The sequence below is a fragment of the Gracilinanus agilis genome, chromosome 2 (genome assembly GCF_016433145.1).
Source record: "Gracilinanus agilis isolate LMUSP501 chromosome 2, AgileGrace, whole genome shotgun sequence".
Lineage (NCBI taxonomy): Eukaryota > Metazoa > Chordata > Mammalia > Didelphimorphia > Didelphidae > Gracilinanus > Gracilinanus agilis.
This window is the reverse complement of record NC_058131.1, coordinates 653,186,577-653,203,294: the sequence shown is the minus strand read 5'-3', so window position 1 is coordinate 653,203,294 and position 16,718 is coordinate 653,186,577. Positions and strand designations below refer to the sequence as shown.

The window sequence follows — 16,718 nt, the reverse complement described above, 5'->3', positions numbered from 1 at the left end:
TACTTGGAAATCTTCTCTCTTGTTGAATGCCCATATTTACACTGAAAGTATATAGTCAGTTTTTATGGGTAGGTGATTCTTGGTTGTAGACCCAGTTCTCTTGCCTTTCTGAATATCATATTTCAAGCCTTGTGGTCTTTTAGTGTAGAGGCTGCCAGATCCTGTATAATCCTGATTGGTGTTCCTTGATATCTGAATTGTCTCTTTCTGGCTTCTTGTAATATTTTTTCTTTGACTTGGAAACTCTTGAATTTGGCAATTATATTCCTGGGTGTTGAATTTTGAGGGTTTAGTTTAGAGGGTGATATTTGGATTCTTTCAATGTCTATTTTGCCCTTTTGTTGAAGAACATCAGGGCAGTTTTTTTTATAATTTCTTGTAGTGTGGAGTCCAAATTTCTATTAATTTCTGCTTTTTCAGGAGGACCAATGATTCTCAAATGATCTCTTCTAGACTTGTTTTCTTGATCTGTCATTCTCTCAGTGAGATATCTCATGTTTCCTTCTATATTGTCATTCTTTTGACTTTATTTTATTATTTCTTGCAGTCTTGCAAAGATCACTGACTTCTACTTGCCCGATTCTGGTCTTTAGAGACTGGTTTTCTGCTGTAATCTTTAGATTTTCCTTTTTGATTTGGTCTATCTTGTTTTCCTGCTGTTTAATTTGGGTCTCCAATTTGCTTATCATTTTGTTTGATTTTGGGGCATCTTTCTCCAATTGGGAGTTTCTGTCTTTTTACCTGTTAGTTTCCTTTTGAGCTATTCCTACTTTTCTTGCCAAATCTCTTCTATCTTTCTCATGATCTCAGATTTGAAATCTTCAGGCACTTGTGACCAATTTTCATTTTTGGGGGGAAGGTTTGGATGTGTTTACTTGTTTGTCCTCCTCTGCTGTCTGCTCTGTTGTATGGATTTTTCTGTGTAAAATTATCAAGTGTTAATGCTTTCCTCTTGTTCTTTCTCTTGGTTAGTTCTTGGGCATTGCTTGCCATTATTATGCTGGTTTTTACTTCTCAGTCAGAAGTCTGAGTGAGGAGGGCAAGCTCTCTGTGCATGGAACTATGGATCAGTTTTTGCCTGAGGCTACTTTATGAGCCTCAGAGCAGTGCCACCCCTCTCAGCTATATCCTTGCACCCAAGGTCTGCACTCTTTAGGCTCCTGGGGTCTCAAGTCTAACTCTTCTCAAGATCAAGCCTCTTGGTGGTCCCAGTCAGCTGCCAGGACCATAGATATTGCCTCATTCTTGTTCCTCTGCTCAAGGCTCCTTTACAAGTCTCAGCACAAGCTGCTTCCACTGTCTTTCACCCCATCACTCTAGGCCTGTGCCCATGGTCCATGCCCGAGGTCCATTCTCAAGGTCTGTGTTCTTTAGCCTCTTGGGGTCTTAAGTCTTGTTGCTCTCAGGAGCAGGCCTGGTGATCTTAGTTAGCTGCCAAGAACTTAGTGAATGCCCCACCCTTGCTCTAACTCTTGTGTGCTGGCACCAGCACTGTAGGTTGGGTGGGGGAGGATTGATCAGCTCGAGTTTTATTGAGAGGTATTTCACCTCCTTATAGCGTGGAAATGCCCAAATCCCACATACCTTAGATGCTGCGCCCTGTTTTGGGGTCCCTTTGTTCATCTGGATTTGGCTTTTGTGTCCTATTGAGGTATCATATATAGGTTGGTTAGTAGAGTTAAGAGCCCTGCTTCTACCCTGCAGCCATCTTAACCTGGAAGTCCCTGAGAACTTCAATATAACAAACAAATAAAGTAAATAAGATAAAGTAAAAAAAAAACCTGTAATAGTAGTCTAGTGCAATAGAAATAACCCAGGATTTCACACTAAAGACTACGGGTTAGCTATGGCCCTTTGGCCAAATCACTTGAATTTTCTGGCCTCATTTTCCTTATTTGTATAATAAAGTAGTTGGGTTAGATGATGTCTAAAACCCTTTCTAATTCTAAGTCATTATCAATTTGTTTCTGATGGGTCTTTGCTCTTGGTTTAATAGCACCTTTCCCTTTGCCCCATAACCAAACTCAGGTAGTCTCTATGTCCATCTCATACAGGAAAGAGCAGAGTCAATTATATTCCAATTGGTGTGTTCATTAGAGAAAGATAATAAAGACTAGGTAAGAAACTCTGAACACTGTGACTGGTTGAACTGTTTCCCCTTTATGTTGAATAATATCCCTGCCAGTGCCCTAAATCTTGAGGCAGACCCTTTTCTCCTTGTGGTTTTTATGATTAGGAGAGCTCAAACTGTTTTAATTGACTCTAAACTTGATGTAAATCTGGTGTCCCCACTGCTCCAGAATAGCTGCTCCAGCTGCCTTCCCATGGATTAGCGGTGCTAATAGCCCTTAAGCTTCATCTGGGTGGTGTGCTGTGTCTATAAAGCTCTTTGTCTTTCTTTCTAAGTAGAAGCACCAGCTAACAACTGGAAGCCTGGGAGCTAAGAGTCAGGAGGTTGGCTTTTTACTAGATCCTCCAATGTCATACTTTTCCTCCCAGTTGGCTCTCCTTAGGAAGACTTTCTTATTGTGAAAAGGGAATGTGAAACAAGATTAAGAAGAATAACTGAGGCTTTCCCCATTTTCTCCCCTCTGGTATAAAAGAATCTTTTGATTTCAATCCTGCAGAAGCTTTTTCACATTCCATTGATGGTGTTATGCATTGATAGGATGGCAATTTTGTTCTTGATATGCAGTATATGTTTCATGACTTAGCACTGAGTCATCTGTGTTATCTGCAACTGGATCATAACATTGCTATGTCTTCCATGACTTTGGTCCATTGGTTACCTCCTCTCTCTCATAAAATAAATCTCTTCATTTTTCCTAGCTCCATCCACTACCTAGAAACATACTTAGGGTGACGCTTATCAGATTATGACCTCTTTAAGAGAAAGGGGAATTTTATTTTGCATTTTTAAATATCCCTAGCACTTAATGCAATGCAAAACACCTGGTAGGCACTTAAATGTTTGAACTCTTATTCTAAACCTTTCCTGATTTTTCCTGTTTACTTATCTATGAATATATTGTATTCCTCCAGTAAGATAGAAAGTTCCTAAAGTCAGATACCATTTTCATTTTTGTCTATAAATTACTCTTTAGCACCTTGTATAGCACCATGAACAGAGTAGATGGTTTATAAGTGCATTTTGAAATGAATTGAATATTGCTTAATCCAGTGTCTCCATAAGAACTGCAGAATGCTAGAATTATAAGGAATCTCAAAGTCTACTTAGTACAAACCTATCTTTTCTTCACAACTCTTTCTTCAGTCCATGAGACTGGGCAAATTATGAGATATAAACCTCTCCATATCTGACCATTTGGTGTAAAAATAATCTCTCTATAATGTCGACTCTAAGGTCCACTTTATTAATAAAATGACCCTTCTCCCATTGAGTATAATATGCTCTTCAATAACTAGTCTGCTTTTCTTAATGCCCAACTCGAAAAACCATTAGTAGTTTGTGTTGTCTTTAGGATAGATTCTATGCCTCCAACTACGTATGTAAGGATAAGTCCCTCGCCTGGGAATCTGACTTTCCAGCTGCCTTGCATTTCCCAATCTGTTTACATGAATCTTTTGCTACTTTAACACCAATCCCCATGTCCCTGTGAATAATATATTCACTCTTGCTTTTTGCCTTTAGCTCCTACTTGAACACTTTTCTTTCCATGTCCCAGCAAAGCCATTACCTGACCTGAAATGTCTTCACTCTTTCTTCAACTTACCCAAGTCCTACTTATTTTTCAGTGCTTACCTCAAGTTCCCTCTCTTCTATGAAGGTCCCCCTTGGGACTTGCCATATCCTATTTACTCCCTGTTACAGAAGCATGACATTTACTTTCTGTAATTAGTCCATCTAGCTCTGTTTTGTGATACTTCTTATCTTATATCACTTATCTTCACATGTCCTCCTAATTAGAGTTTAAACTTCTTGAGATCATGAATTCAATTCAATTCAAGTCACATATACTCAGTTTCTACTGTGGAAATGGTCATAGTGTAGTAGAGTGATGGCCAAACTTTTTAAAGAGGAGGCCAAAGGAAAGGAAATGCTCATCTCTCAGTCTTTTTCTAAGGCAACTCTTTCAAAGTTTCATTGTATTGTATCCTACTCATTATATTTGTCAGATTAGAAATAATGTTGCACAGCCAGATAGAACCTTTCAAGGGGGCGCATCTAGCCCACGAGCAGTAGTTTGCCCATCACTGGTGTAGTGGCTAAAGATCTGACTTTGGAGTCAGGAAGGTTTGAGTTCATTTCCCTCCTCTGACACATCCTGGCTACACGAGTGCTCTAAACAGCCAAGATAACTTCTGAGGGAATTTCTTTACCTGAGAGTTCCCTACAATCTGTATAATCATAGATATAGTCATATCATTGGATTCTTAAGTTCCTAAAACACATGTCAGTGTTCTAGGTAAAACATGATCTCTGTCCTTAAGGAACAACTAAACTGGGAATGAAGAAATAACTGAAAGGAAAATGAAAATGAAGCTCAATAAAATAAGAATTTAAGGAAGAAGAGAGGTCTCCTGCCTAGAGAAAATAGGAAAGGAGGTATAGAAATGGTGGCACCTTAGCAGTGTCTTTCTTGAAGGAAGCAGTTAGTGAATAATACACAGAGATATTATGAACAGTCTTCATAGCACAGTCATAAAAATGGTAGAGAAAGTGACTAGCTCTAGGAATAATGAGTGGATCCAAACTGGCTGGAATATAGTGTGAAATGTTGTGCTGAGAGATAAAAAACATTATATTTTTTATCCTCCTGCAAAGATAAAAACACATCAATCAACAAACATTTTTATGTACCCATTATGTGTAAGTGTTGTACAAATATTGGGGATACAGAGACAACAGTAAGACTATCTCTGCCTTCAAAGAACTTGCATTTTATTTTTACCTAACAAGAACTGAAATATTTGCTAAGTAAATGTAGTTCAGATTATATTAATTGTGGTTATGCCACAGGCAGTAATAGTAATATTCCAGCATATCATATAGTCTTCAAATTATGGGATGAGTTTCTGAAGTTCATTTATAAATCAGCAGCTTTTAACTTGGAAAATATTCTGAGCCACAATTGCTTTCCTTCCCCCAAACCTATTTAGCACAGAAGATCCCTAAAATACCAAACATCTGTAATAATAAATATTAGGGAAAGCACTGTAACTACTCCTCAACAAGGACCAAAATGAAATTGCTGGGAATGTTTTGTTTTACTTATAAATTGGATTTTAATTGAGGCAGAGTTGCATAAAGTTGTCAGTCTCACTCTCAGAGTCATCCAAGTCTGGCAGCAAGACAAAAGTCAAGATGACTGGTGGTGGCTCAGGATGCAGTAGATGACCTGAGCTTCTTTGATGTCTGACTAAGCTTTAAGTTCTCCATCATGCCTGCTGTAACTGCCTTTGTGGTTACTGGAACAAATTTTTCTCATCTACCCATTTCACGGGAGGTGAGGGTAGTCTTCACATACAGGAGGTAGACACTCCACTAATTCACCAATAGCTTTGAAGCTTGTTGGTTATCCTCAACCTGATTTAACCTGCCTGATGAAGTGACTTTACTAGGGTGTGCCCACACTGGGCATGCTACAGTTTCTTGGAACCACAGCCAAGAACTGGGTGGCAGGAAGACATCAAAGGAGGAAAGGATCCCGGAGAAGTGCTTGGCAATTTCTCATGCTAGAAGTGTTACTCTTCCCTGAACACCTTGAACAAAATAAATTAAAAAATAATAACAACACTGAGTGAGAAGTGGGTTTACTTGTCTCTAGCACTTGCTCTTGAGAAAAGGAAAGTTTAATTAACAATGGAGAAGGAGACAGATGGAAAATTTTATACCAAGTAGGCCAAAAAAAGATTTTCAAGGGGCTTAAAAGTATGATGTTGCTTTTTGTTGTATTGTCTAATTTATCTTCAAAATGTGCTGCTTTTCTTTTCCTTGATAAGGAGTCATTAATTCTTCTTGCTCTTAGCATGGAGTCAGGTTCACTGTGGTGGTTTTATTTTTAAAATTTTGAGTATTACAAGTAGTAGCTACTCACATTTCAGACTGTCAGAATTTCCAAAGCACCTTCCTCATAGCAACCCTGTGAGGTAGATGAGGCAATTGTTGACATCTTCATTTCACTGATAGGGAAACTGAGATACTGAGCTCAAGGGAATTTGCTCAAGGGAACATAGTTAGGAAGTAGCTCAATCAGGAATACAAGTTTCCCAACTTGAAATCTAGCATTCCTGCCTCTGTAGTGTGAAAGAAGGCAGAGGAAGACTTCCCCAAAGTAACTTGGTCAGATTTGGAAGTTAAGGAAAGGCAGAATTTAGCCTGTGATTTGCATTATGGGACATTTAGAAATTGTATCTTAACAGCCCAAGTAGGACCTTTATTTGATTTGTTGGGCCATAAAACAAGACTTTAACAAAATCCATACTTAGCAACTCTCAATAGAAATACATATCCACAAGTTCAATCAATAAAAATGTATATAAACCATAATCTTAATTATTTATGAGGAGTTCATAGCTTTTATTGTGTCACGAACTCTACTGGCTGTTGGGTAAAGCCAGTGAATTCCTTCTCATAATATTTTTATATGTAAAATATTACGTAGAATTACAAAGGAAGCTAATTATATTGAAATATGTTTCTCACAATATTTAAAAAGACAAGAAGAAGCCCAATGATATCAGATTAAAAACTCTAAGATTATATTAACAAATTAGGGAGAGCAGAGGTCAATGAATTGGGCATGCAAATTAAAAAACTAGAATATGAACAAATTATAAATCCCAAGATAAAAACTAAATTAGAAATCTTAAAAAATAAAGGAGAAATTAATAAGATCAAAAGTGGAAGAACTATTGAATTAATAAATAAGAACTAGAAGCTGGTACTTGGAAAAAAAAACAAATAAAATAGACAAAGTACTGATTAATCTAATAAAAAAGGAAAGAAGAAAATAAAATAAAATAAATTAAAAGGGAAAAAGAAAACCAAATGAATAGTATCAAAGATGAAAAGGGAGACCTCACCTCTAATGAAGAGGAAATAAGGCAATCATTAAAAACTATTTCACCCAATTATATAGCAATAAATACAGCAATCTAGATGACATGGATGAATATTTACAAAAATAAATTGCCTACATTAACAGCAGAAGAAATAAAATACTTAAACAATCCCATATCAGAAAAAGAAATTGAACAAGCCATCACAGAACTCCCTAAGAAAAAAATATCCAGGGCCTGATGGATTCATAAGTGAATACTATCAAACATTTAAAGAGGAATTAATCCCAATACTACACAAACTATTTGATAAAATAAGCAAAGAAGGAGTTCTACCAAATTCCTTTTATGACACAAATATGGTACTGATTCTCTAGCCAAGAAAACCAAAAACAGAGAAAGAAAACTACAGACGAATCTCCTTAATGAATATAGATGCAAAAATCTTAAATAGAATACTAGCAAATAGACTCCAGCAAGTGATCATGAGAGTTATTCATCATGATCAGGTGGGATTTATACCAGGAATGCAAGGATGGTTCCATATTAGGAAAACCATCCACATAATTGACCATATTAAAAAGCAAACCAACAAAAATCACATGATTATCTCAATAGATGCAGAAGAAGCCTTTGACAAAATACAGCACTCATTCTTATTGAAAATACAGGAATAGAAGGACCTTTCCTAAAAATAATAAACAGTATATATTTAAAACCATCAGCAAGCATCATATGCAATGGGGATAAATTAGAAGCCTTCCCAATAAGATCAGGCATGAAACAAGGATGCCCATTATCACCTCTATTATTTAATATTGTACTAGAAACACTAGCAGTAGCAATTAGAGAAGAAAAAGAAATTGAAGGTATTAAAATAAGCAGTGAGGAGACTAAGCTATCACTCTTTGCAGATGATATGATGGTATACTTAAAGAATCCTAGAGAATCAACTAAGAAACTAGTGGAAATAATCTACAACTTTAGCAAAGTTGCAAAATAAAAAATAAACCCACATAAATCATCAGCATTTTTATGTATTCCCAACACATCCTGGCAGCAAGAGTTAGAAAGAGAAATTCCATTTAAAGTCACCCTAGACCAGTGATGGGCAAACTTTTTAAAGAGGGGGCCAAAGGAAAGGAAATGCTCATCTGTCAGTCTGTTTCTAAGGCAACTATTTCGAGGTTTCATTGTATTGCATCCTACTTATTGTTTTCGTCAGATTAGGAACAATGTCACCTGGCCAGATAGAACATTTCAGGGGTCCGAATCTGGCCTGTGGGCCATAGTTTGCCCATCACTGCCCTAGACAATATAAAATACTTAGGAATCTATCTGACAAGACAAACACAGGAATTATATGAACACATCTACAAAACCCTTACCACACAATTAAAACTAGATCTAAACAATTGGAAAAACATTAATTTCTCATGGGTAGGACAAGCTAACATAATAAAAATGACAATCCTACCCAAATTAATTTGCTTATTCAGTGCTATGTCTATCAAATTACCAACAAACTTTTTTACTGAGTTAGAAAAAAAACTATAACAAAGTTCATTTGGAAGAACAAAAGATCGAGAATATCAAGGTAAGCTTGCTGAGCAGTACCAGATCTTAAACTTTACTATAAAGCACTATAAAAAATAGTACTATATGATACTATAAACTACTATAAAAAGTACCATAAAGTTATCAAAACAATAGTGAACTGGATAAGAGACAGAAGGGAGGATCAGTACAAGACTTGGGGTAAATTACCTCAGCAGAACAGTTTATGATAAATCCAGAGATCCCAGCTTTTTGAACAAAAATCCACTATTTGACAAAAACTGTGGGAAAATTGGAAAACAGTATGAGAGAGATTATGTTTAGATCAACATCTCACACCCTACACCAAAATAAATTCAGAATGGATGAATGACGAATATAAAGAAGAAAACTATAAGTAAATTAGGTGAATACAAAATAGCATGCCTGTCAGATCTTTGGGAAAGGAAAGATTTCAAGACCAAGCAAGAGTCAGAAAAATTACAAAATGTAAAAGTAATAATTTTGATTACATTAAATTATAAGGTTTTGTACAAACAAATCCAATGCAACCAAAATTAGAAGGGAAGCAAGAAATTGGGGGAAAAATCTTTATAAGAAAAACTTCTGACAAAGATTTAATCACTCAAATTTACAAGGAGCTAAATCAATTGTACAAAAAATCAAGCCATTCCTCAAATGGGCCAGGGACATGAATAAGGAATTTCCAGATAAAGAAATCAAAACTATCAATAAGCACGTGAAATTGTTCTAAATCCCTTATAATTAGAAAAATGCAAATCAAAACAACTCTGTGGTACTACCTTACACCTAGCAAATTGTCTAACATGACAGCAAAGGAACATGGTGAATGTTGGAGGGGATGTGGCAAAATTGGGACATTGATATACTGCTGGAGGAGTTGTAAATTGATCCAACCATTTTGAATGGCAATTTGGAACTATGTCCAAAGGGCTTTTGAAGACTGCTTACCCTTTGATCCAGCCTTACCACTGCTGGGTTTATACCCCAAAGAGATAATAAGGAAAAAGACTTGTACAAAAATATTTATAGCTGTGCTCTTTGTGGTGGCAAAAAACTGGAAAATGAGGGTATTCCCTTCAATTGGGGAATGGCTGAACAATTGTCATATCTGTTGGTGATGGAATACTATTGTGCTCAAAGGAAAAATGAACTGGAGGAATTCCATGTGAAGTGGAATGACCTTGAGGAATTGATGCAGAGTGAAAGGAGCAGATCCAGGAGAATGTTGTATACAGAGACCTAAGAGTTTAAGCAATTTGCCCAGCATCACCCAGAAAAGATGTTTCTGAGATAGAACACATCCTTTCTCTTGTTCAGATCACACACTCTATTTTGTTCAGGCTTTCCCTCATGGTTGGACATGTGAGTTCTTTCCAGGAATTTTTAGCATTAATAAAACTACCATAAATGATGGGCTAACATTTGGGGCTCCTTGGACAGATTAATTCCCCAAAGTCCAGCCCTAAAAGTCCAACCCTGAAGATTTCCTCTTCCCCCTCCACAAGTTCTCCCAGGAGTTCTTCATGTTTTTTCTTTCTATTTTGTCTAGGATGGATGATGTTGATGATGTTATCATGCACCCTGGGGTAGTCTGTGTCATGCTCAGGCTGCTTCCTTCCGTGTACCATGAAGATCACCTGCAGGTATGGTTGTTACTAGATGTTTTCTTTGTTATGCCTGACTAATTACTTATAACTCTCTCCTCTTAATCACACTCTTACTCTGAACCACTATTAAATAGCATCTTTTGGGCTTTGGAATATCCTGTAAGATATTTCAACAGGAAATGAGCTTCAATGCTGACAGTGGCAGGGCAATGTCTCCAATCACTTTTTATCAGAAGGAAAAAAAGACATCAGAGATTATAGAAGCTGGAACTAGAAGAACCTGTTTAAGGTCATTTAGTGAAGAGATCATTCAGTTAGGGAAACTATGTTATCAATCCCTTGGGAAAGGGTCATATCAGGAAAATGCTTCTTGAAAGTCAGTTGAATAAGTGCCATTTGAAGTTAGGAATTCAAACTGAGTTTGAATCCTGCTTTAACAATTTTTCAGTTGTCCAGTCATTTTTCGGTGTGTTTGACTCTTCATAACTTCATTTGAGTTTTTCTTAGCAATGATACTGGAGTGGTCTAACATTTCCTACTTTAGCTTGTTTTATAGATGATAAAACTGAGACAAATAGGGTTAAGTGACTTGACTGAGTGTCTAAGGCTAGATTTGAACTCACAAAGATGTATCTTCTTGATTCCAGGTCTAGAGCTCTATCCATTTTTCCTCCTACTTGCCCTTGTTTTAGACACTTCCTAACAATTTATTGTTTCCTCCAGGCTTAGTTTCCTCATCTATAATAATCATGCCTCCTTTACAGGCTTGTTTTGAAAATCAGAGGAGATAATATGTAAAGTGTTTTATAAATTTGTCAGTGCTGTGTTTTGCTATTATTGCTTTTATTACTACTCTCAGCCTCAGTTTCCTCATCTTAGGGATGAAGCTATGAGATATAATTGGGACTGAATGAGGTTAAGGATCTCTAAATTCCAAGGACTCTGGTCCCTTCCAGTCCTTATTCTATGATCCTATCTATGTAAAAGTTGAGATTTGAGTTGTGACATAAAGGAAACCAAAGAAACCAGAAAAAGGAGAAAAAAGATTCCAGACCTGGGGGACCACAACCAGAGTAAAATAATGGAGTCAAGAAAGATTGTATGTCTTGTACAAGATGTAGCATGGGGTTCAGTGTTGCTGGATCACAGATTATGTGAAGAAGAATAAGATGTGAGAAGATTAGAAACATAGAGAGAGGTCAAGTTGTGAAGAACTTTGAAAGACAGGGGATTTTATATTTGATGCTATAGGGAGCAGAGGGCTATTGAGTAGGGAGGTGATAGAGGCTGACCTGAGAAACTAAGCAAAAAGTGATTGGAGCCTGTACCGGGGTAGTGGAAGTAGGGAGAAGGCAGAAGACAACATGGGGGAGAGATGTTAAGAAGGTAGAAATTACATGAATTGGCCACATATTGGACCTGTCGAGTGAGTGTAAATGGGGAGATAAGATATGAAAATTTCTAAGCTTAAATTACTGGGAGAATGGAGATATCCTCAACAATAAAGAAAGAAGGAAAGTTTTAGGAAAACAGATAATGAGTTGGTTGAGTTTGAGATGTCATCCAGTCCAAGGTTCAACAGGCACAGAAACTGGTAATAATGTGAGATTGGAGATCAAGTGAGAGGCTCAGTAAATTGATCTGAAAATTACCTAAGTGAGAAGTGAAATTAAAAATGATGACATCACCAAGTGAGATGATAGAATAAGAGAAGAGTAGAAGGCTCAGGAAATGGACTTAGAAGATACCTTAGTAAGTGGTATGACCTGGAGAAAGATTCAGCAAAGGTCTCTGAAAAGTGGTCTGATCGATAGGAGGAGAACCAGGAGAGAGTGGTGTCATAAAACCTAGAGAAGAGAAAATAATCTGGAGGAGAGGGTTTTGACTTTGTCAAAGACTACAGAGAGATCAAGAAGGATGAAGACTTAGAAAAAGACACTAGATTTAATTAAATCCTTGATCACTTTGGTGAGAGCAATGGGGATTGAGATGAAGACAGTGGAGATATTAAATAACTAGAATACCTCTTACTTTCTAAATCCCTCAGCCTAAAATAGCTTTTTTTGTTAAACATTGAATGAGAAAGAATGACTATTTTATGGATTAACTGCTTTAATAATATAGTTAATAAATAAAAATAGATTAAACCTCAGACCAGGCCTTGCTATATTTCATAGGGAAATCTCAGGCACTCTTGGGTGAGGTTTGGCTCTTCTTGGAAATGAAATCATGAAATTCCTATAGGTCATACCCTATTAGTTTAGAGACTGATGGACTTCTAGTTACCCAGGCTGTATTTAAATAGGGAAAAAACCTGGATTAAACATTGACAAATTCAGTGTTTTAGATCATCTTCATCCTTAAATATGGTGGCACAGTAGATAGAATGCTGAGCCTGGAGTCAGGAAGTCTCATCTTCCTGGGTTCAAATCCAGTTTCAGATGTTTACTAGCTGTATGACTATGAGCAATACATTTAACCCACTTTGCCTCCCTTTCTTAATCTGTAAAATGAGCTGGAGAAGAAAATGAGAAATCACTCCAGTATCTTTGCTAAGAAAACCCCAAAAGGATAACGACAATTTGAACATGACTGAAAATGACTGGACAACAACGACATAGGAATTAGAGGTAGAAGAAACCTCAGGTTTGCTTTTTTTTCCTCTATTATACAAAAATGTATTGCAAAAAAAAGACAAATTAAAATGATTCAGCTAACAGATAGATGAATCAAGGGCCACATATGCCATATATATATAGGTATATCCTGAGGGTTTCCATAGTCCAGGATCTGCCTAAGTGAGTTTTAGTTTTCTAAATGTGCTGCCATAATTAGAAAAATTAGTCATGCAAATAGAGGTTCCATCTGATTAAATGTTTTTACTCTGTTCAAGTCACAATAAGCAATTTAGGGAAAAAAAAATCAGGTTGCTCACCAATGTCTCCCAAAGATGCAAATGAAATGTAGTGGTGTGATTTTTCTCAAATGTTTTCTGCATATGCCAAATCAGCAACTATTAAAAGTTTGATAATTAGAGTAATTAATTTCTGGAGGGGGAAATCTCATAACAATAAATAGAATAATTAATTGAATGAGATACAAAGCCAGGCAGGAAAGGGCTGAAATGAAACTGACTGTAAGGCTCTGAAAGACATCCTGGGGATAGAAAAAGAGATCAGCAAACTCTCAGTAGATGGCAGTGTTATAAAAGTGTGGAAAGCTGCAGAATTTCCCATCTCCTTTGATGCAGTTTGTCAAAGTTTCCAGCATTCTCTGCATTCTAACTCACTTATTACTTAAATGTTCTTCTAACGTTTTTTTCCTACCCCTTGAAAAGAAGCAGATGTTATTTTCAAGGACAGATGTCATTTAAAAAAGCAGCTCATGCAAATGTCCTCAAGGGGGTCCAATATTCATTCGCTTTCATTGATAGCCAAGTCACATTTACACCATTAATGACTTAAGTGATTATTTTTCAAAATGCCAGCATTGTAGCCTCCTCTTGGAAGCTGACAGTCCAGCTGTTTTTTGGGTCTCTTACATCATCCCCAGGAATCACTATTAGACTGGTTGGAATTCAGCAGTAAGTGTTGCTGATTGGGCACAAGGCACAATAGTTAGTATCCAGCTGGGCTCGCTAGGAGGAATGTTGGCCCTAGAAGGGTATGTATATATATAACTCAAATGGACTCAGATGGGAGTTCTTTTCGGTAAGGTCAGCAGATAGGAATTACTTGCCCATGAGGAAAAGATGCTTGGGTTGGAGAAATGGGGACTCTTTAATTTAGTGCTTTCTGGTCATGAGTGTAATTCAATTTATATTGTGTTGTTTGTTGTTTTTTTTTGTTTTTGTTTTTGTTTTTTTTTGGTTGCTATCGTTATTGAGTTTTTGGAAAATCATTTCTGATTGCCCATGAAAAGGCAAGTGGTGGTGGCAGTGGATAGAGTCCTGAGCCTGGAGTTATAAAAACCCGAGTTCATATCTCTTACCAGCATCAAATCACTCAATAGTTCAAATCACAGACACTCAACAAGTCACTTAACCTCTGTTTGTCTCAGTTTCCTCAGCACTAAAATAGGGACAATAATAGCAACTGCTGGGTATTTTTAGGGTCAGATGAGATGTGTGACTATGGACAAGTCACTTAATATCTGTCTTCTTCAGTGTCCTCAACTGTAAAATAATAAGGATAATAATAATTATACTTGGGAGTTGTTTTGGGGAGCAAATAATATAATATCTGTAAAAGTGCTCCCCATAGTAGATATTATGCAAGGGCTTAATCCCCTGCCTTCCCTGAAGGAAAGCTCTCTATGTCAAGAGCTGCACAGTGGATTTCTCACTGTTGGGAGATGAAAGAGATGTTAGAGATCAGCTAGTTATTTTGAAAATGGTGAGAGTGAGCTCTAAACAGGTGAACGTAACTTTCCCAGTGTTATAAATACAATAAATAACCAGCCTAGGATTTTAATCCAGGTCCTTTGACTCCATTATCTTATGTCTTTTCATACTCTAGTATGATGCCTCTGGTTTGCAGCTCAGTTTCTACAAAATTAAAAAGTAAAATTATTTATTTAAATCAGATATTTTGGTACTGATAGATAAACCATCACACATTTCTAAAATCTAGATGATCTTGAAAACAGCTTCTGAAATGTTTTGTTGTTGTTCAGTTACTCAGTTATATCTGACTCTTAATAACTCTATGGACCATAGCTATCCTTGGGGTTTTCTTGGCAAGGATACAGAAGTGATTTGTCATTTCCTTCTCCAGTGGCTCCATTTGTCAGGCATTCAGAAATTAGGTGACTTGCTCAGGGTCACACAGCTAGGAAGCCTTTGGGATCAGATTTCAACTCAGGTCTTCCTGACTTCAGGATCAGTGCTCTAACTACTGAAAGTCTTCTAAAATATATAAGCATGGAAAAATTTTCTTAATTAATCAATAAAAATAAATTTAAAAAATTAAAAAATTAAATATAGAAGCACCATTGAAGAAGACATGATACATTTACATAACATGGTATCAGGGCAAAGAATGATGGTTCTGGAGGAAAGAAGCTGGATTCAAATCCTTTCTCTGATTTTTGCTCCTTGAATAACCTTGGACGAGTCAGTTTCCCCAGCCTTGGTTTTCTAATAAAGGCAATGGTTTATTTGGCCTCCAAGTGGTCTAACTGGTCCTTTCAGTTTTAACTCCTGGATTTATGAAGTACATTTAAGAACTAAAACATAACTCAAATGAGCACTATTTCTGTAAAAATCTCCAACCAGTATCAGAGAGGAAGATACTAGGATTCATTGAACATTTGCTGGGGTTTACACTTAAAATTATGCACTCCTTCCTGAATTGCTCCAAATTTTCACACTTCATTAAAAGATATAACAATGCCTTGGGGGCATCTAGGTAGTATAATGGGTACAGAATTGGGCCTGGAGTCAGGAAGATCTGAGTTCAAATCCAGTCTCAGATATTTAGTATCTGCGTGACCCTGAGCCAGTCTCTAAACCCCATATGCCTCAGTTTCCTCATCAGTAAATTGAGCTGGAGAAGAAAATGGCAAACCACTTCAGTATCTCTGCCAAGAAACTCTCAAATAGTGTCACCAAGAGTCAAATGTGATTGAAATGATTGAATGATAACAATGTACTATATACATGCTTATCGTCATCATCATTCCTGACCCCAGTCTCCCAAGTATATTATTTTCCCTCTTAGAATGTTGATTCCTTAAAGGCAGAGACTGTCTTTGCTTTTGTATCTGTGTCTCCAGTTCTTAACTTAGTTCTAGTACAGAGTAAGCACTTGAAAATGCCTTTTCATTCATTCATTCATTCATTCAGTATAACTATCACTTTCCCAGTCCTAGACACTACAGATTCTGTTAATGATACTCAAAATTCCATTAGTTTTCCTAAAGGCTCTATCATACTGTTGACTCACATTGCATTTATAATACCTTAAAATGCTAAACCTTTTTTTCAGGCTGCTTTCTGTTCACACCTCCCTTTATTTTATACTTGTGAAGTTGAGCTTTGAACTTAAGTTTAAGACTTTATGTTCATCATTTTAAATTTCATTTTTACTACATTTAGCCCAGTGTTTTAACTTGTCAAGATTATTTTTTGCATACAAAACTGTAAATATTTATTATGTAGTTAAAACGTATATTAAAATTAACATGATAAATAACAAAAGAGCCCTGCTTGCCTTTGTCCCCACTTGAAATTCCTTTTGATCTCTTTTGTTTGTGTTTTAAATGTTTCATTTGCCTCACTTTGCCTGCCATGTTCTCCCCTCAAGATCTTTTTGGATCTGATTCTTTTCTGTAGTGTGTTGGGTCTCCCTTCCAACTTTCTGTCATTTGATAATTTGATAAAGATGCCATCTGTGCCATTATCCAAGTCATTTATAAAAATGTAAAGCAGCCCAGGGCCAAAAACAGATCTGGGAAACATTGGAGATGTCAAATCGAAGCTGAACCATTCATGTCTACTCTTTGGAG

General features: G+C 36.6%; 1 protein-coding gene across 1 annotated transcript in view; it reads left to right on the top strand.

The window, feature by feature from the left end:
* The window catches only part of WDFY4 (WDFY family member 4), a 403,065-nt gene that overhangs the window by 95,305 nt on the left and 291,042 nt on the right, over positions 1-16,718 (top strand). The window contains exon 13 of the mRNA XM_044665777.1: positions 10,154-10,247. Coding sequence (XP_044521712.1) covers positions 10,154-10,247 — 94 coding nt within the window. The remainder of the gene's footprint in view (positions 1-10,153; positions 10,248-16,718) is intronic.